This window comes from Larimichthys crocea, chromosome III (genome assembly GCF_000972845.2).
Source record: "Larimichthys crocea isolate SSNF chromosome III, L_crocea_2.0, whole genome shotgun sequence".
NCBI lineage: Eukaryota > Metazoa > Chordata > Actinopteri > Sciaenidae > Larimichthys > Larimichthys crocea.
Genome location: NC_040013.1, coordinates 39140862 through 39161906, shown reverse-complemented (window position 1 = coordinate 39161906; position 21045 = coordinate 39140862). Strand labels below are relative to the sequence as shown.

Below are 21045 nucleotides of genomic sequence, written 5' to 3'. Positions count from 1 at the left end.
TTTGAGTGTCACTAAAGCAGAACTTAAAGGAAAGCAGTGCATACATGTTGGTACATAATTGACATTTTGAACTTTAGTGTTAAGTTGATAGGTTATAATTATAACCGGTTACATGTTATAATCGGAGACAGAAGAGGGTATAGAATAAAGGGCGTGAGCAGTAATGATAAGGTGAGGCCCGTGGAGTCGCAGGCACACTACAGCAGCCATTAACCCAACATACTGAGGAAGGAGGGAAGGGTGTTGTCAGCTACAGGGAAAGATGGGTGAGGTATGAAGAGAGAAAGGTGTAGGTAGTGTTAGGGGAAAAAAAGCGTTGAGGGGTAGAGAAGATAGGGAAAGAAAAAGTCACATTTTGGCGGCGGGGAGACAGATGAGGAAGGAGTGCAGATGGAGAGAGGAGAGATAGAAGGGATGGAGGTGTAGGTGGAGAGGGTGTGGACAGTCAGATAAGGAAAGGCTGCAATGCAGGATTATGACTGCCATCCATTTTGTCCTCCTGTGCTCTCTTCAGTGTTTTTTTTTTTTTTGTTGGCTCCATACAGCCAGCAGCAAGGAGATGAACACCAAGGCTAACTGCTCCCATTGGTTTCATTAGGAAACCTAACAGTGTTAACAGGCCTTTTCAGAGAAACTGAAGGGCAAACGGAAGAAGTTTTTTGTCTATGACCATAAAATGAATTGAGAAGGTCAAGTGGAGTTGCTCAGTTTTTTGGAGATTGGCTTAGTGGTGAGAATGCACATAACAAATGAAGACCAGCAGATTATTTCTTGTGTGCCACTCTCTAGCATACAAGAATTAACAAAAATTACTTTGTATTGCATGTATTCATCCAAAAACATCAAATGAATTCATCGTGGAACTATTTTAGGTAAATATTACAGGTATATTCATTCACCTGAGCAGTGCACAGCTTTCAATGGGTTGGAAATCTGGTCAAAAAACTGTACCACAATCTGTTCAGTTGCAGTCATGTCATAGCACCCTATGAATCATTAAATCAACTATGAAAAACACAATACTGCATTTAGGCCAATAGGAATCATTATGGAGGAATATATTTTGGTTAAACTGTTAGACATTTTCACTCGCCACAAGCTGCAATAATGACGGTGCTTTGGTCAGAGGGAGTTCTTGTCATGTCAAATGCTTGTCTGTGGCTTGATAGCTTCCTGTCAAACAGACTGACATGACAGTTTTGTATTACTAGAGAGGCAGAGTACAGTTTCAGTCAGTAAGCTCAACTTGCAATGATGGCATGGTGACACTGGAAGGTGTTTATTGTTGTGTTGCTTTGATTGAAATGCTAAGCAGGTACTGTGACCCTAATCCGAGAAACCCTCCAATCCTTACACTGAATGCACATGTAGATTTGCATATTGTGATGGTATGTAAGAATGTGGGTGGGTTAGGCAGAACTTGCTCTTTTTGCAGGGAGTGGTATGTTTGGGAGCAGAAATAGGAGGTAAAGTTAAGAGGGAAGTCAAATGCAGGTCAGGAAACTAGCCGTTCTTCACCCTGAGCTGACACATGTAGGTACAGATTGCATTTGTGTACCTTCCAATGTGATTTTAAGCCATTTAAAGCAACATTGTGTCAAAATTGTGTTCCCAATTCACACGAACACGTCAAGTTTGTTTACATGTGAGGAATGAGCTGCACTGAAAAAAGGAAAACCAGAAAACAAAAGACTGGGTAAGGTCATGAAAAACTTACCAGAATGGAGCCATTAGAGGTTTTGGTGTTTCTGAATGTCTCATGGTGGTGGTTTGTCTTCATTGAAAGTTGGGTTGAAGCATGTGTTGTTGATGGTTGCAGCGTGTTTTAAGTTTAAGTTTGCTAAATTAAATATAGGTCAACCACTAAGACTAAGTTTAGCTGATGAAAGGAAACCGTATCAAGTATATATTTCATTTGTGTCATATTCAGGTCCATGCGGAGCATCTTTACTTTTCTTCGTTCTTGCAGTTAAAGTCTTTTTTGTTGGCACTTTGAGTGATTATTTTGATACAAACCTTTGATTTGTATGATCAGTAAATCAACAAGGACAGAAGCCACTTTCTTTTTTTTGCACATTTTACTGAATTTACAGATAATTTCAGTCTTTCTTTGAGGCATATTTCCACTGATAAATCAACCATCATCATTTTTCTTGGCAGGTTATAAATCTGCTCTCACTAGTAAAGAAGCCAATTACATGTCACCACTGGCTCCAAGATAGCTGGATTAGAGCTTTGATATAACTAGTCATACATTAAAAATGTTCTGTTATCAAGAAGCTACTTGTCAACTTTATATCCCGACATAACAGAATGATGAGTGGAGTTTCCCAAGGCTCAATACTGGACTGATATAAAACCTTAAATTACCACCTAAATACCTAAAAATGACATAATTTTTTTGTGATTGTTGTGTTTCTGAACTATTCTGAACACAGTGTTTTTGTCAAGTCTAAAAATCAAAAATTTATGATAAACACATAATACACTGTTCTGAAGGTTATTTGCCATGTTCTCAGTGTTTCATTTATTCATTTTTATTGATCATCTCAGTTGATCATTTATTTTGCTTAATAGAAAAACTGAGTGCCAGATAATCTACAGAAAATGTATCGTCAAGACAAAGCATTGGGTGCTGGCGATTGTGTGAAGGATTGGCTGATTCTTTTTAAAAACATGTTACATTTCAGAGTAAACAAGCCGAATTATGTCGATGTGTTCGTGTGAGGCTGTGAGGGTTTGAGGAGATGGGGGGAAGGGGCTAATATATGTGTGTGTTGTGTTGTGGCATGGTTTGGGTTAGTAAAGGGTGGGGGCTGGGTGGAGTAGTATTACGTAAGGGATCATTAAGCAGAGGGTGTGTGTGTATGTGTGTGTGTGCTGACCACACCTCTGTGGCTGCCTCGAACAGAGGGAGTGGAGTTTCCTGTCCAAAGATAAAGTCTCCAGGAAGCAGATCCTCCTGGTATTCGCTCCACCGGGAGCCTAAAGACACTTAAACGCCTCAGATCCCACTTAATTCTACATCTGTTGTGTTTACTCAAATTCACTATTATCACTTTTATTCTGACTCATTTGCATCGTCGCTGTAAACAAACAATAACACTGGCGAGACGATGGTCTGCCTTTTCCGGTTTCACAGCCTTTGTTTAAAACAGGATGTAATTTTTCCTAATAGTGCAGTCTGGATTGTTTTTAATGACGTTCGTTATGGTAATTAATCAAACTATTTGTGTTCAGTGGTCCCTAAGGATGAAACACATCCAGGAGAGAAAGCACAGATATGAAAACACAAAGGAGGAACAGGAGAGGATCGTCTGAATGAGCTAAATTTGTCTGTAAGTAGCACATCTAGTAATCTGCTATTGGTGACGCCAAACAATGATACAAGTGAAATTCTTTATTTGCTTCATAATGGAGGACAGTTTTAAAGTCCAACCAAGGAAATATGGAAATATCCACATCCAGATAAACATTGGTTTCAATCGCTCTATTCAGTTTCTAGCGCTGTGCTGCATACATTTCAAAATAAAGTACTGACTTACTACAGCTGCAACTAATGATTTTCATAAATTATCTATTATTTTCTCAGTTAGTCGATTGATTATTTGTTGTGTAAATCCTCAGAAAATGGTGAAAAATACCTTAAAGTACTGGTGTGTGGGATTTAGTGGCATCTAGTGGCTTAGTTGTTGATTGCAACCACCTCCCCTCACTCTAAGGTGACCACAAAACAAGCTAAGAACGCAAAAGGCTCTCTCTGGAGCCAGCGTTCAGTTTGTCTCTTCCAGGCTACAGTAGAAACTAAGGATTTACGATTCATCTGTGTCCATAAGATTGTTTTTTTTTGGAATTGGAGCCTCCACCAGTCACGTGGAGATGATCAGTTCCTGTAACCACTCAAACTGCAGAGTCAACACCCACATGTCAACCCAGGGAATATCTACAGTGGTGTTTGGAATCAAAGAAAGGCACATCTTTTTACCAGGAAGAGGCCCAGACTGTCTTGAGAGTGATGACTGATAAGGTTGCCAACCTCTGGCAACAAACCCAAAAGTTCATAATTCATAGTTCGCTTAATCACTACCATCAGACTGGAACGGCTAACATGGCTGCCATTACGTGGAGTCGGCAGCAGCAGATTGGCCAGACTGTGGGAGTTAAAACTCTGGAGATGTCGGTGAATCACTGAGCTTGTTGAGTAGATGTAAAAGGCATCAGTTGGATTTATTTCTCTTGGCCAGTGGCTGTATTGAGTCTCAAACTGAGTATTTTTGTTTGCTTCCTGGGATCCCAAAGAGGGAATTTTTCATTGAGAAAATAACTCCATCATTGTTAGCTGAGCTGTGGGTTTTGTATTGAGAACTGCAAACCCACTGTGGTGGACTTCAATTTCATTTGTGCTTTGTGCGTCTTGTTGTCTGCTGGTGGCTTCTTGAAATACCTGGTTCTCAGCGATTTGTTACGGGACTGTGCACTCAAAGATGTGGTGCTAATTGGCCAATTAATCAGCTTTTTCCTTGTCCAAACTATCGTTATGATAACTTCAACTCGGTGGGCTATGCCACGGAAGAGGACCTGCGGCATCTGTAGATATAAAAGGCTTGTTCTAAGGTAACAAACCACAACAATTCTTTCAGGTGCTTCCACACTAATGAAAACATAAATATGGAATATAATATTCAATCTCTGCCAAGGTGGTGTTTTCAAAATGTCGTTTACTACTGTATATCTCATTTTGTCTTCAGTTTCACGTGAAAAGCAGCAGATTAATTGTGGGTTGTGTGTCTGTTGACAGGGTTCAGACTCTACTTTTGCTTGACTTTCTAGTGGAAATCTGGACAAATGCTGTGCAATGACAACTCCCATAAGTATGAGAGCGCTGCAGCCTGTACGCGTTAACGGTTGTGGATAGAATGCACGCAGCATGACACCACGCTCGACTGAACGTTGGTAGACAATCGTAGATGAGTGTTTTGAAAGCAGCTGCGATTTCAGGAGAGGACATTATTATTAAGATCTTATATAACATTAACATTACTATGTAAAGGACAACCAGTAGTAGGTGAAGTGCCTTGCTCAAGCAGTTTGGCAGTTAATTGCGACAAACAAGCTGCTTAGTTAACTGGGGTCGTTAGTGTATCAGAAGGAGACTAAATGTCATTTTTGCTGGGACAAAAAGTTATTAGGCGTCTTCATTGTTGGGCGTCAGTATCTTAACACGCGCATGCGCGCGCACACACACACACACACACACACACACACACCTATCGCATCTCTTTCTTCTTCTTACTTTCTCTTTCAAACTCTCACACTTGACTCCCTCTCCCTCGTTCTCTCTCTTTCTCTCTCTCTCTCTCTCCCTCCCGCCCTAATAGGATATGTCGAGGGAGGCTCTGCTTCCGCTCGCCCCGTCACCATGGCAACCGCGGCTCTGGCGGGAGTTGCCGAAAAGACTGTGTAGCCTGACCCCTCCTCCCCCTCCCCCTCCCCTCCCAATTCCTCCTCCACCTTTCCAGACCAGCCTCCCTCTCTCTCTCTCTCTCGCTCTCCACTCGCTCTCGTCGTCCTCTCTCTCTCTCTCTCTCTCTCTCTCTCTCTAACTCACTGCTTCAGCCAAAGGCGAAAAACACACAAACACAAACACACACACACAAACACACACACAAACATACTGAATACCTGCCAGCACAGCACAGTGAATAGCCCCTGTAATCTCTCTCTCTCTCTCTCTCTCTCTCTCTCTCTTACACACACACAGACTCTCTCTCTCTCTCTCTCTCTCTCTCTCTCTTACACACACACAGACACACACAAACATTCACAATGAGTCTCTTCGTGTGTGTGTGTGTGTGTGTCTGTGTGCGTGTGTGTGACCAATGTACGCACATAAACAAGTCAGTTGTCCTCCAGGATTGCTCATGCACAAAGACAGGCCACAGCACACACACACACACACACACACACACACACACACACACACTCTATTACTCCCCATATGTTTGTGTGTGTGTGTGAGCATGAGACATGAGAGGTTAGAGGCCTTTTTGCTGCGCTTTTGCCAGGAGGGCTTTGCTCGAGTGTTAGTGTGTGTGTGTGTGTGTGTGTGTGTGTGTGTGTGTGTGTTGAACATTCAGTCCATTCAAAGGACAGCACATTCACAATTTTTGGATGCAGACAGAGAGAGAGATGATGTGAGGAGCGTGGGGGGGGGGGGGTGAAAAGACAAATGCAGTGCAGATACTGGACAGATGCAGCTCCCTCTGCTGGTGCAAGATGATGATGTCATTGTTGGCAGCCCACTTCCTCCAGAGCACTTCCAGGAAGTAAAAACAGCTGCTCTGATTGGGACAGGAACCAGATACGACTCTGGTACATGTGTGTGCATGTGTGTATATTTGTCTCTTTATTATGGAAATCTTTGTCTTTTGTTGCATCTGAAAGAGGCGCGACTATAGCACTTTTTTCCCACCGCTTCCCCCTTCTCGCACCATGAAACCGTCCTCAAGTCGTCTGACGTCAGCTGCAGAAATCTGTTAACAAGCCACTCAGCTCTAAAAATATGATGTTATTAAACCAAGTGAATAAAAGGAAAAAAAAAGATCTACCATCTGTGCTCACATAAATTCACCTGGTTCCAACACAAACAGTCTGTTTCCCCCCAGTTAAGCCGAGGCGTCGCGGGCGGTGAGCATTTGCTGGTGTTGAAAGTTTCAGTGCCACGATGACCATGCCATGATGTTCAGGGGTTTTCCATTTACAAAGGTGACGATTTTGAAATAATTGATGGATCAATAGACTCGCCTAACCGCTGCTTTTTGTTTCTGCTGGAGTGAATAGACAAGTTTATGTTTCTCCACCCTCAGCAGTAAATGATAGGAGGGCGGTTCCTGTGTGTGCCTCATGCCTTCATCTTATTAAACACTGAGTCTGCCTTTAGTGACATTCCATCTGAAAACTTACTGAAGAGGAGGATGCTGGGAAACATAGGATGCTGACAAATGAGCCATAATGCAGGTTAAGAGAGAATGAAAGGAAAGGTTACAACAGATTACAGTTCAGAATAATATGTTTCACCTTTCTTCATTTTCACTGACAGAAAAATCTTGTTTACAGCCTGGATCCTGTTTGCATACCGTCTGGCATCGTTTCTGTCTGTTATGATTACATTTTATTGAATATCCAAGGAGTGGAGATGTTGCTAGATGGGACTTTACCAACTGTGTGAGTGGATTGGGGCGTTACAACACAAGTTTTAAACAAGTCCAGTTAGTTAGCCTGATTATGTAAACTATTTATATAGAAGTGATCGATGGTGTACAGTAATAGCTTCCACGTTTGTTTGTTGCAGAGCTCCTTGGTTCTTTTATGTCCTCATCTTACCGGTAAAGCTTCTTAGCTCAGATTGTTGGAAAACTTTTTTTCTTGTCCTCTAGCAATGTCATTGTTCTGTACCTGTCCCCAAATGAAAATATAATTTAAAAAGCGCAGCTAATGGGATTCCTGATTGGAAAAAATACCTCTGTTCAGTCTAATTACTCTTATATATGTTAAAATCACGTACAGTTGTAGCACCAATTACAAGGTGGGTAGAGTATACGTTGTCTGCTACAGATGCATAATTAGACATCCAGGCCTTAATTGAACTCCTCCACTCATCTACACATCTTCACCTATTTCCTGTTTATTTTTTCAACCAAAATTCTGAAATATATTCCGATTAGCAGCAGGGTGTTTTTCTTTTTAACTGGGGGAAACTGAAGTTGCAGTTTACGTTCATGCTTTAATTAAAACTCAGAAGTAAAGTCAAGATTCGACTCAGGATCTCCTGTGTGTGCATTTAGGTAGAACGAATGACTAAGCACCCGGAGAAATCAACACTGGCAACTCCCACTGGGTAACATTAGGCTGAGAGTCAGTGTTAGCGTTGGCTATCGGCCACGGGGAGCTGTGCTGGGATCAGCCTGCTAACAGGTGGGTGCACCACAGAGAGACAGAGAGGGGGGAATAGACTGCAGGGTTGGTGTTTCATTGGGTGGGTCTGGGTGTAAAGGGGTGGAGCTGCACATGTCTCTGTGTATGTGGTTAATATCTCCTCCAGCTGTTGTTTTTGCTCGGTTTTCATTCGATCGTCCATATCTGTCTTCACACTGCACCTCCTGAGAAACACACACAGGATATTATTGCATACAGTACATGTATGCAGAAAATAAGCATAGATTCCCCCTGAACAAAAAAAATAAATAAACAGTGGTGATCACAGATGACATTGATGCATAAACACTCTCAGTAAATCGATACCAAAGGTGACTCTCCCTTCACCCTTATTTTATCCTCTCATCCCTCTCTTCACCTCCCTCTCTTCCTCCACCCTCCCTTCTCCTTCACAAACAGTCACAGTATTGTTTGTCTCACCTCGGGACCTATTGATTTCTTCCTGTAGATAATAACGGCAGTGACAGAGACTGAAAGCATATTAAGCTGTTTTTTTTTTTTTTTTTTTTAATTTACTATGTGCACCATTCTGTTTCTGTGTGTGCTGTTTGTTTTGTCCTTTCCTCACCCTTTTTTTTTTGCCACACAAGATCATATTCTCCACCAAAAGCCAGGAGGTGCAGCAAGTGTAGTGTTACCAAGGCTGCTGTTGGTCCTGTCCGGCGCCATCTGGACAGTAACTTTTGGCCCTTCTCCATCAAATACCCAGGAAATAAAAAACGAGCACCTGTTTGCATTTCCACAGTAAACGTGAAGATTAGGAAATATAAAACTGATAATGGATTAATGGCAGCTCAAGTCAACAACACTTTGCAGTTGTATTTGTTTGTACTTTGCATAACTGTGACCTTTGGATGAACGTTGGAAATGAGACATGCAAAGGATGCAGTGTTTCCTGTTAATTACCTAGACTGTAGCGACCCACCGTAGCTGACTCAATGACCACTTCAGAAAGTTGTTATAGAGCAAACGCCCATGTGGACACTTCGGTACTGTTCCCATCACAGCTAACAGTTACACTATCATTGTCTGGGAAACACTGGGATAAATATATTGGAGTTTAATTTGGCCGATTTTTGTCATTTTATTTAGCTAATTAAACTTTCTACCTCTTCCTTTTGAAACCAGAGTTGGTGATTGTTGGAACAGAGACCAAGATGACTTTAGTTTGAGTTTTAGTTTGCTTCTGTCCATCATTTGAATCAAGAGAACTGCATAAACAGATCGGAAATCGCCTGTTAATGGTTTGAAGTTGCCATTTGCAAGATTTGAGTAGAGAGAATCTGTTCAGTGATTCTAATTTAGTTGTTTCCCACCAAATATACTTTTTAAAATTTGTACTACATTATACACTTGTTGTCTCCCACTAGTTAGAAAGGTAGCCACATAACTTACACCTCATTCTCCTGAACATGACACTTGCAACACTCATCTTTACATGCTGATTGATGCTGGATTAGCGCTCAAAGCTTGTGTCTGAGTAAATGAAGTTCAGCACTCAAGACTCCCTACCTTAGGGACGAGGGACTCTTATGGGAGGCAGAACTACACCCCGTAAACCGAAACTAAACTTGGCTGCTGTGGTTTTTACCGCTGGAGTAATAAGTAATCTATTGTATCAGGTTGCATGGATGGAAAAGAGACGTTATTATCAGCTGTGACACTGGCAAAATGTGCAACACTGGATACAATTTGATCAACGTTTTGCTTCGTGTCCTGAGGGTTGTGTACGTTGGCTATCTGCCACCTTACAAAAAAAACACGTGAGATTATGATAGTCACTAGCTTAAGGCAGTTTCTTAGAGAGCAGAAGGGAAAATGTGAAGCATTAAAATGTGTAATTTCCTGAAGGGCACAGAAGTTGTCACTGTAGATCCCACGTGTATAACCTGTCTAAAAAAATAAGTCATGTGGCTGCTGACAAAGGTGTGTTAATTGTTCCTTCAGTGAGTGTTACCTGTTACATGAAAAACCCATCCTTTGCCTGCCAAAAACACTCTGTACCATGTTAAAAAACAAAAAAAAAACAACTCCATGGTCACTACGGTTACTGATAGCAGAGCTGTATTGCTACAGTAAATCACTCAATACTTTATCTTTATGAGTACAACATGATTAAAGTCTTCCGGACAGATTCTGTCTGCCTCTCAGCCTGGTTTTCTCAACCCCGCAGTCACAGCTGCTACCCCGCTCTCATTCAAGTTAGAGATCACATGAATTAACTGCAAGGCGAAGACTGGGTGACCCATTTTATGGCTGAGCAGTTGAACTGAGAAGCGCACGGGTGTGAGAGAAGAGAGTACTCTGGCGAGCTCCTTGTTTAGCTCCCTGAAGGTTTTTTTAAGGTGAATTGTGTTCCAGCGCTGGCAGATTGCTGTAGTTGTTGAGTGACTTGTTTTAGGACACTGTGGTGTCACCTGATTCACAAATGTAAATGGGTTTTTGCTTCAATTTAAAGATTAGGATTTCAAGTTCAGTGTCTTGCCTTTGTGAGACAACACAGAGACAAGAGGCACTGTGTGTTGATATTCAAATCAAGACTGGCAGTGTTGTATTGTGGTAAAAGCCTGCAAATAGGCATTAACTTGAAATATACAAAAGCCACATGTCTCTAAGGTTGAATCACCTTTAATACCTAGACTTGAGCTCAACACATCTCTTATGTTCATGGTTTTGCAAAGTAATTGCCTTTCAAATATATCTCTTGTTTGTTTGTAATTGAATAATCTCTTTTCACAGTGGAAACTGGATCCTCAGTGGAAACCTTTTCAAGGTGTTTGTAGATACGGCTGAAGATTTGATTGTTTTTTCGTGTTTTGGGGCATTTATATGTGGATGAACTCAAGACAATGGGTTGTTTAGACCCAGTGTTAGTGGTGTCAGTCGAAGATTCAAATCATTCTTCTTCCAAGTCGAGCAGTCTGATATAATCGGCAATAGCTGTCTTTACTTCCATGCTGCTTTCTGGGGTAAAGTCATCAAGTTGTCCTGTTTGCTTGGTGAAGTTGTCTGCGATGGGTACAGGTAGCGTGGACCTGAACCTGGAGTGAGTCTGTGTAAGGTGGAGGCAGCCACCCGGAGATAACTAGATAACTTTATATTCTGCTTAGAAGTGGTGAATATGCAAAAACCTAATATCACACAGTCTCTGGTCTATGGTGTATATTTTTAAAGAAGGGAACAAAGTTGGGTAGTTAGCCCTGCTAACAATAAAATTGTGACAGTTTTATGATAAAATTCGAGCTGCTTTTGACTAACACTGGTACAAAACAACAATATTTTAGTTGTTTTGTCCCAGTTATTATTTTAGTTTTGTCTTAGTCTTAGACTAAATATCCGGTCAGTCCCACATTCAGGCATTCTAAAGGCCAAACTAATCAAAACATGAAGCATGATTTCCACATTGGCGATAGAAAAAAGGCTCAGTTTTCCTATGAATAATGTGTTTTGGTTAATCTTAAATCGCCCTTTATAATCCAGTATAGTCTAGGTGTACTGAGCTGAAATAGATCCTTCCTTTTTAAGCTAATCATTCCGTCCTCAGATAGAAAGTTCCTCTCTTTCCGACTTCCCTCATTTTTTCCTTCCTCATTCTGCCTCCCTGATCACAGAGCTTGTAGGGGTTCAATGAAGGTTTTTTTTTTTCAAGCAAAGTTCAGTCTCTTCTTTGGGGGATTTTTAGCAAAGAGTTGTGTGTTTAATCTGAGCAGCGGTGAAAAGAGGGAGAAGAAGAGGGTAGAGGGGGAACAAAAAGAATGGAGGAGAAACGAGAAATACGAGACAGTGAGTGGGTGGAAATGAAGCCGGCGAGGGATGGGTGAGGGTGAGGTGGGAAGAAACAAGGGTGTGGTTGACGTGAAGAGAGAGAGAGAGAGATGCTAGAGGGAGAGGTGGGGATGGAGGGGGGTGGGTGGGGAGAAAGGTGAAAGGGGGTGTGTGGTTGTGACGGAGACAGAGAGAGAAAATAAGGGGAGGGAGAGGCGGTGGTGGTGGTGGTGAAGTGGTGAAGATGAACGGACTGGGAGTGGAGGGGAAGGGTGGTGGGTGGGGAATGAGTGGAAAAACATGGAGTCAGCTGATAGCTCCCAGTTTCCATGGCAACACTAGGCCTTTCCCACCCACTCGCTCTCACTCTCGTCTCTTTTTCTCCACTCTGCCTCATCCACTCTCACTTATTTCGCACTTCTTTTCAGGTTTAAATTTTTTTTTTTTCCATGCTGCCTTTTGCTTAGTGATCCCCTCTTTTCCTTCCTCATTTCCTTTCCTGTTTGCTCGTTATAGAGCCCCTTCAATGGAGCTCTAAGATTTAGGTGCAGGTTCTATATGCGTGTATGCTTGTTGTTGAACATCACATTGTAAGCACCATTTAGCGTGTTCCTGGACACATAATCAAGGGGAGGGAGTGGTTCCTCCTTATGGCTGCATGGCATGTCTGAATAATGAAACTTTGACAAAGAAAAGGTGACCAGTTGTCACTGAAATGGAGCAAATTCAATATCTCTGCTTGGTGTGAAGAAAAAGAAAGACTTAAATGGCTGCCTGCAATACCGAAAATCATTCTCCACACTAAGTGTGACATGTAGTGACCTTTAATGCACTGAAATATACAAAACCCCCAGTATGGACCTTTTTAGCTGTGTTTATTGCATCTCTAATGATATTTGACTGCAGGCGGATGTTTACCAACCTCTGCCGTCACACAGCCCGGCCTCCATCTGAACTGTGTGACCCGTTAAAAGGGCGTAGCGGAGACTCCACCCTCTCCTCCTCACCCAGAGCCAAGCTACGCTCAGCTGAACTGGACTGAGGCCAAGTCCTCGACTGGAAGCTCGCTGCTGCTCCCTCTTCTCATTCCATTTCTCCTATTTCTCTTTCACTTTTTTTTTTTTTGCTCTCTCTCTCCCTCTCATACTCAGTACCAGTCTCTTTCTATACCCAGCCCTTCTCTCTCTGCCCCCCCCTGCCTTCCCCCCTCTCAGTGTCCCACACAGCAGCCATTGTTCCCTGTGCTTTTCGAGCTGCATGGCAGCTGAGCCCTGGGTGGCTGTCGAAGCCAATGGGGTGCTCCGTTCCTCTGAGGAGGCTGGGAAAACTAGGGCGTAGCATGAAAAAGCCTGATGCAAGTTATGTGAAAGCATCGATCCAGGTTCAAAACAAACTTTGCAAGCAAACGTATTGAGTCCTACTGAAAAATTGAAAAATGTGTTCACACCTTGTATTCATACTGTTTCCCACCGGATCTTTTAATAGATATCCTCAATATTCATAAATGGGTATTTATGTAACATTGCGTTCAAAAGCATGGGCTCCTTTTACTAAATTTAAAATAAATGAACATGACAATGATAAAGTAACTGATTATCATACTATTATAATAAATATGAACTACCTTTAGATTATTATCTTGGGTATTGTCAGTAACACTGTCGATAAATATTAATGAAATCCTAATGATGCCCATCCCTACTTATGGCCCTAAATACAACAATAATCATTGTGTAAAGCACCCCCACTTTTTTTTGTCCAGCTGTTGAGTCTAAAAAGTCTCTGAATACTACAATACCCATGAGGCTCAGCAGCAGTTAGGCTACAAAAGGCTGTGCTATAGTTGCTGAACTCATCAACTGTTGACCCAGAATCTGCAAGTGAACCTTAAAATGTGCAATCTTTAGCTGTTAGCAGAAATGTGAACTCGGGTTTTGTACAAAAAGTTCAACCTTGTACCTCTCTTTGAGTTTTTTTTTTTTTTTTAATGAATGAACCAAATATTTCCTTAATTTCCCTGTCAGCCACACAAACGCTGTCTGTGCAGAAAGTGAATGGAAGATAACTGAAATAACTTCCTCCTGCTTTACAAACCTTTGCTGCTGTGGTGATGTGTGTCCACCTCAATCTCGCTGGACAAGAGAAAAATACTGAATTTTAAAAATGTTTTGGTGGTTCGTGCGGCCCCTGCTGGCTTTATAAACAATAAAAGCAGCATGCCTCAGCATTTTTTTTGGCACGCTGCACTTCCCTGTGCTTACAATGGTTTAATTAATACACCGGTTTGACAATACAAATGAGTTCAGCAGTCGGTATGTAAAAGCTGGAATGAGACCTGCCTCACCCTTATGTCACCAACCAGCTGACTGATTTCATCAGCAGGAGTTTTAAGAGTATCATCAGTATTTCCCACTAATTACAGGCTGCCACAGTTTAATTTGTCCCGCCACAGTTTCATAATAAATACAAAATATTTTTACGCTTCAACTTAAATTTCACTTTCAGACGGTGCTGCCTCAGCACACTGCTGAAGAGTGAAACAAATGACGGTGGAAAGTTTATAAAGTTATTACACAGTCTGTAGTTACAGAGCAAACCCCTGTGTGGACACTTTGCCGTCAGCTTTCAGTACAATGCGCTTTCTAAACTCCTTACTTTCCTCTCTTCTCTAGCAGGCAGATGAAGGCGACGACTGCTCGCAGCCAACAAACCTGAAGGTGAAGACGGAGGCGCCAGATTGCAAGACAGAGCCCTCCTCGCCTCAGCCGTGCCCAGCCGAGGACCAGACCGAACCCGTTGACCTGTCACTCAACAAGCCTCGCTCTTCTTCGCTCCCCGCTTCTACGTCAAGCATCACAGTAAACCCAGCGCCCAGCTGTGTCGTGACGCAACCCAGCCTGTCGGCTACACCAGTCGCCTCTGCGGTACAATCGATAGGCTCCATGGTAACCCCAAACTCCTAGTTCCACCACTAAATTAGTGAAGTTGTTGAACAGTTAGAGGGACCAATCATATTCTCCTTCCTCTTCCACCTCTAGGTCCTGTCTCCAGGCTCCATCTTGGCCACACAGGGCGCCGGAGGCCAGCAGATCCTCCATGTCATTCATACAATCCCCTCGGTCAGCATGCCCAGCAAGGTCGGCCAGCTTCAGACCATCCCTGTGGTGGTGCAGTCGCTGCCCGTTGTCTACACCACCATGCCCACCGACGGTGTCGCCACAGCAGCCATTACGGTGCCGCTCATAGGCAGCGACGGGCGCTCGGAAGGATCTGGTGAGTGGCGCAATTATACGATGCTGTGATGGTGTTATGTTACTGCTTTTTTGTCATATTAAGTCAGTTTCCAATCTTTAAATTCAGGACGTTGGGACGTTACAAAGCGCAGGGCAAAAAGCAAATCAGTGAGGAGACAAGTTTGAAATGGTTTTCTTTCCTTCTTCGACTACCTCACCCGCCATTGTTTTTCATGGTCCTGTCACTCTTTCCCACACTGTCATTTATGGGGAGCTTTCGGTCTCAGAGGAGTACAACTCTTTTCTTGAGGCGGGATGGTTTGCGTTATGTAAGACGTGCTGTCTGACTGCCTGTCTGTCTTTGTCAATCTCGGAGCTCTCCCTATGTGCCAGATGATCGATATTCCCACTTAAATGAGGGAACCTGTAGGAGGGAATGTAACACAGGTTGCAGAAAAATGTTCCTGACTGAAATATATCAACAGTCCTCTAATATTTTGTAAGGGAGAGTCTCTGGATGTCTCATAAATCATAACGGGGGCCTGCAGAGTCAGACAAAGGTTGCTGAGTAATCTGTCATTTTTCAACTTTTACCTGACCTTCTCTGACACTAATATTAGTCGGAGTCAGAGGTAACATCATGTCAGCCATTAGTCAGGCGCGCCTTAAACACCGCACGCGATCCGTTCAATTCACGTTAGGCATCGACAAACGGAGATGTTAAAGTAGCTGTTATCCATCCCTGAGTAAACTTGACATTTGCTCAGGCAAGCTGGCAAAACAGGCCTCCGCCCGTTTGACAAACTGCAGTAAAGTCCCTTGTTGGAGTCAGTTTACTTCACCTTGGTTTTTATAATCCAAAACCAGCACGGCCTCGACTCAGGAATGTGAACGAGGCAGGCAGTGACATAAACTCACATGAAGATGCTCTCAGACCGGTGGGATCTCATCTGCACAAGAACAGGCACTCTTGTGTCACAGAGGGTTATAATTTCATTTCATTTCACTTCATCTCAAAATGTCTTTTCTACTTAAATTCTAAGGCTTTTAACACTGTTTGGCAACTTCAGCGGCTATTAATGTCAACATCTGGTAGCAGCAACCTCTTGCTATGAGAGTGATTTAATACCAGGCTGAAAGGCGGCTTGTTTCACAGCGCAGCACCTGTAACCACACCTAACAGTGACACCCTGGACTTTAAGGATTTAAAGGATGATTCTGGATTACAACTCTGGCCTTGTTTTTGTAGATTTGATCATCGTTTTCTGTTGGGTGTGAGTTTAAAGAGTAAAGAGTTTTATTTTGGGGTGAAACTCGAACTGAGTGCACATAAAATGTTTGTAGGAAGTTGGTCTTTAAATTTTCGTGTTTTGAGTTTCTCTTTCAAATATGTTTGGCTAGCTTTAGGGTTTGTTTAAAACATGTCTTATTATATTTCCTGCCCCATGTGGCTTCTTTTAAGTAATGTTCCCACTATCCCGGTATCATATTTTCCAACCTGGCCAATCTGTATCGTTTACACCAAAGGAAACCCAACAGATGGTCAAGAACATGATCTCACATATACGGTAGCTTATAGTTTGCACAGTAATCTTTTACACAGTTCCTCAGAGGGATCATTCAAGTGTCCCTTGAACTAATGTAATCTAATACCGTCTAATCTTGCGAGTAGGGCCAGGTGGATTCTGAATGTTCGGCTATCAGTGAAGGCGCCGCCAGCTCTCGCAGGCCACATTATAATTCTGTTTTGTTGCTGCATTTCACAGCCCGGGAGTGCTGAAAAGGAGACACAGAAACAAAGAGCCAAGATTTGAACCAGACAGGGGGAGTGGGTGATGGAGAAAGGCGAGAGAATGAAATGAGAACTTTGATATCTTGCGTGTCTTCGTGTACCTGCAGAGCGAACAGGCAGGAGACGGCTGACATTCGCTCGTCTGTGTGCTGTTTTGCGGTGTGGGAGGATAGGTAGACGCAGATGGAAGGAAGGGAGCGAGGCTGGGTGGATGAGGTGGAGGGGTGGGGGTGGGGGAGTTGAGTATGCTGCAAGGGATGAGGAAGGATGAGGAGGAGAGGGGTGAAAAGGGTCGAGAGGAGAGGAGATGGGGTCGTTTTTGCTTTTTGAAAAGGGGAAGGCAGCAGTGGCGGAGGGGTGGGGGTGGCTTAATTATCTCCAGAGACAAAGAACACTTCTTTTGGTGTGTGACCCTCTCCACACCAAACACACACACAGATACTCCACCCAAATTCCTTGCGTCACCCTCCTAACCGCCCCTCCCCTCCTTGCTCTCTGCAGGCTGGGTGGACTTTGACCAGTATTGCTGCCACATTCCTGCAGATAGAGAGGGGGAGGAGGGTATGGGGCATTAGTAATTTGCACTTTTGTTTTCATTCATTATGTTTTTATTTTGATTCATAGATCTTTTTTTTGTTGTTGTTGTTTGCTCATGTCACGTTTTCTGCTTTGGTAATACTTGCTTGGGTTTCTGATGAGCTGCAGCCCATGAAATCAAATTGTGAATTTATGGAAAAAGAAAAGAATGAGAGACTTTGACTGACAAAGGGGGAAAGAGAGAGAGAGAGAGAGAGAGAGAGAGAGAGAGAGAGAGAGTGGGGGCAATGTACCAATAGACTAAATAAATTAGTGCTGCTGTCTGATCCAGACAGATTGTCTGACAGACGAGAACCTCAGAGTTGGCAGATTATTATCTGTGGTGACATTTTCAAGTGCACGTAATCATTAGATCAATCGTTGGCACAAAACTGTCGATAATAGCAGCCTTAAATATCCAAATGTTCTGTAATCTCACCCCAGTCATGTCTCTATCATCATATTTTGTAGTATCGCATTAGAAAAGTTTGAAAAAACGTCATTTAATATTTTTTGTTAAGTTTTTACACTTACTTCAGGTAATACATCATCGCTCCCACGGCTCTATAAAACGTACATAATAGCGCCACATTCATCTTATAGGACTGTGACCATAATTACATGACTGCAATTCAGCAGGCTCATTACTGCATATTTTGCGGGGTCAATCTCTTGGTATTCCATTTCAATGCATTTTAATGATGACGTCAATGTTTTCAACACTGTAAAATTAAGAAGTTATTTTTTAAAAAATTGCCAGTTTATGGATTTATTTTCCAAAGTTTAAAAAAAACTATGAATTTCCAGGTTGGATTACAAAGCTTCTGAAAGAGATAGCCTTTCCCTCTCAACTTGTAAAAGTATGACTGGCTGCTTCGGGTGCCAGTTATGTCAACGCCTAACGATATTATCATTAGGGTTGTCAGTCGAATGTTTTTAAGTTTTAAGTTAATCAACTACACAAAGGATTCAAACACAGAGCACAATAAAACAAAACTCTCATAACTTGAACCCTCAACAACACATACCCGAAAACAGACACACAACACAGGCCAACCACATACAAATAAAACCCTGCCACAGATTTGTTCAGTTCTAGGCATATTCATTGCATTCGATACGAAACAATGAAGAAGAAATTTCCAAAATCCAGTCCTTATTTTCACAACAGTTTAGTCCGTCCATCAATCCATCCATCCATCCATCCATTACAGTCATAGGGAGCTGGAGCTTATCCCAGCTGGCATTGGGTGAGAGACAATGAGAACCTGGAGAGACCTGTTTAGTTCAGTTCAGTTCAATTAAGAAGAAAGAAAAGAAATAAGAAAACCAAAATACCAGAGATACCTGAGTCAAGTCCAGACAGTTACTTTGGGACTAATTCCCTTCACTTTTACCAGCATCTGGGAAATAACAGACTAAACTTTTCTTGGTCTTGAGAAGTGGTAGCATCTATTGACCTGACAAACTGTAATCTACGCTACTGCTTAATTTGACCTCTGCTTACCTTGTTATTTGAATCGTGGTCCATTAGTAAGTCATTTGCGTTAAACCTCTTTTAATCTTTGTCTTTGTCTAGTTTTCTGACTGGAGAATAGGTGCCACCTACTGCTTATCTCCTGAACCAACCCCTAATATTCGCATAACGGTAGTGGGTAAAAAAACAAACAAACATTCATTAGCACTTTCTTTAACAAATGACTCAGTATTTGGTTAAAATTTGTGATACATTTGGATAGAAATACGGCTACTACAAGCTGACTTTCCAAAGTTAGCAGGTCATCTTTCTACTGTGTGTACACATACCCAGAATTCATCAGGAAATACCTTAAGAGCAATTACCCTCAGCTTTCCAGAATTTAAAAGCTAGACCACAACCCAAAGGACTCATCCTCCTTGGTGAACACCCAAAATGTGTCAGTATTTCTAACAGCTTGCCGAAACTTGAGAACAACCAGCGGAGGCTTCTGGTAGCCTCGAGAGATTTGTCATCCAGTTAATTGCTAATTAGCATTGTCTTTGAGTTCTGCGGAATATTTTTCATTAACATATGTTCACATTTTCTTCCTCCTGCTGTGACATTGTAAAAGGTTGCTGATATGGGAAAGAAAGAAAGGGCTGCTTGGACAAGAAATACTAAAACATGTTTTGAATTTTTGAGACAGCTGAAAGTAGAAACCAGCAGACATGCAGAGAAGTCCAGCATGAGGTTTGGCCACAGATTTGATCCATGCAGCCCAGTAGACCACACCTAACTTAACACACTTGGATCAAGGCTGTGTCTCGCTAAGTTTCTGGAATCCAGGTGTCATTGTTAAGAAGTTATTAACCCCCTGCTGTTTTCTTGTCTGTTTCCACCCCTCCTCCTCTTCTTCCTCTGTTCCCTCACTTCTCTCTGTTCTTTTCTTTTTCCTAATTTCATTTACTGATTTATCGTTTTCTCTTTCTCCTCATGCTCTCTGTCCTTCCACTGTCATTCCTTCCATCCTGTCCTCTCTGCAGTTCGTATTAAGCCAGGTTCAACGTCTCCGGTGGAGTATCAGAGCGACAGCGATGCAGAGAGCGGTACAGAGTCTGGATCGGCCTCCCTCAGTGCCCAGAGCCTCGACGCCGGGTGAGTTTGGATGTCAAAATCCTCATTTTATATCAGTTATACAGAAAAAAGGCTAATTTCTTGTATATATTAGCTCAGAAAACATTTCAAATCTGGCTTTCATCAGATGATACCTGGGCCTGCGTTCTAAAATAAAACTGTAGCTTAGGCCTAGCTCAAAGTCTATCTAGTGATCTTAGTTTATGCAGTTCCACACGTGGGCAGCAGGTGGCAGTAGATCATTAAAAGTATCGAAGAAGACGACGTTAAATAGTGAGCTTTAGAGTTTAGAGATGGTGGAGCTGCAACAAGTAGTTGATTAATCATTATTCGCCAACTATTTTGATAACTGATTAATTGTTTTGTGTATTTTTATGATTTCAGCTACTCAAATATGAATATTTTCTGGTTTCTTTAGCCCTGTTTGACAGCGAAGTGAATATCTTTGGGTAGTAGTAGTTGGTAGGCGTATTTTGGACAGACCCAGGCTAGCTGCTTCCCCCTGTTTCCAGTCTTTATGCTAAGCTAACGACATTCTGACGTTATCTCCGTATATAAAACACAGACATGATAGTGGTATCAAATTTCTTATCCCACTTTTGAAAAGAAATAACAATTCTAACAATGTTGCCGGCTGGATTTCGTGTAGTGTAAGTCAGCCTTCCTGCCCCAGTGGCCAAACACGGCACAGCAATATTCCAGAAAGCTTTTCCTCTGTTATTAATGAGACGTCTGTAAAACTGTTGGCAGGATGTAAACACCAGAGACCGCGTGCGATGTAATCTCAGCGAAAAGTCCACGATACGAGTCGGCAGGCCAATGAGAGAGGCACTAATGCGCAGCAGGATTTCTGGGAAATGCGGTCTTTGTGTGGATCACCTGCAGTTTTCTAATTACATTACTGCAGCGCTGCCTTGACTGGACACTTATATAACCTTATATAACCCTCTGTAGAGCAGAACACATTGGAGACGCCCAGGCTGTATCACAGGGAGATGTGTGTGTGTATGTGTGTGTAACCCAAGACATTTAGTGCCTTCAAGGAAAGTGTGGACATTTGACAGGTTGTTATATGTAAGTTAGGGGAGTGA

The 21045-nt window shown here is 42.4% G+C and overlaps 1 protein-coding gene across 2 annotated transcripts in view; it reads left to right on the top strand.

Moving 5' to 3' along the window:
• The window catches only part of klf8 (Kruppel like factor 8), a 66975-nt gene that overhangs the window by 36914 nt on the left and 9016 nt on the right, over positions 1–21045 (top strand). Inside the window, exons 3-5 of one of the 2 annotated variants that reach the window (XM_019279586.2) lie at positions 14436–14705; positions 14799–15033; positions 19864–19975. In XM_019279586.2, the coding sequence (XP_019135131.2) occupies positions 14436–14705; positions 14799–15033; positions 19864–19975 (617 nt within the window). Of the gene's footprint in view, positions 1–14432; positions 14706–14798; positions 15034–19863; positions 19976–21045 lie in introns of both variants that reach the window. The other variant, XM_010737330.3, reaches the window with a different exon arrangement.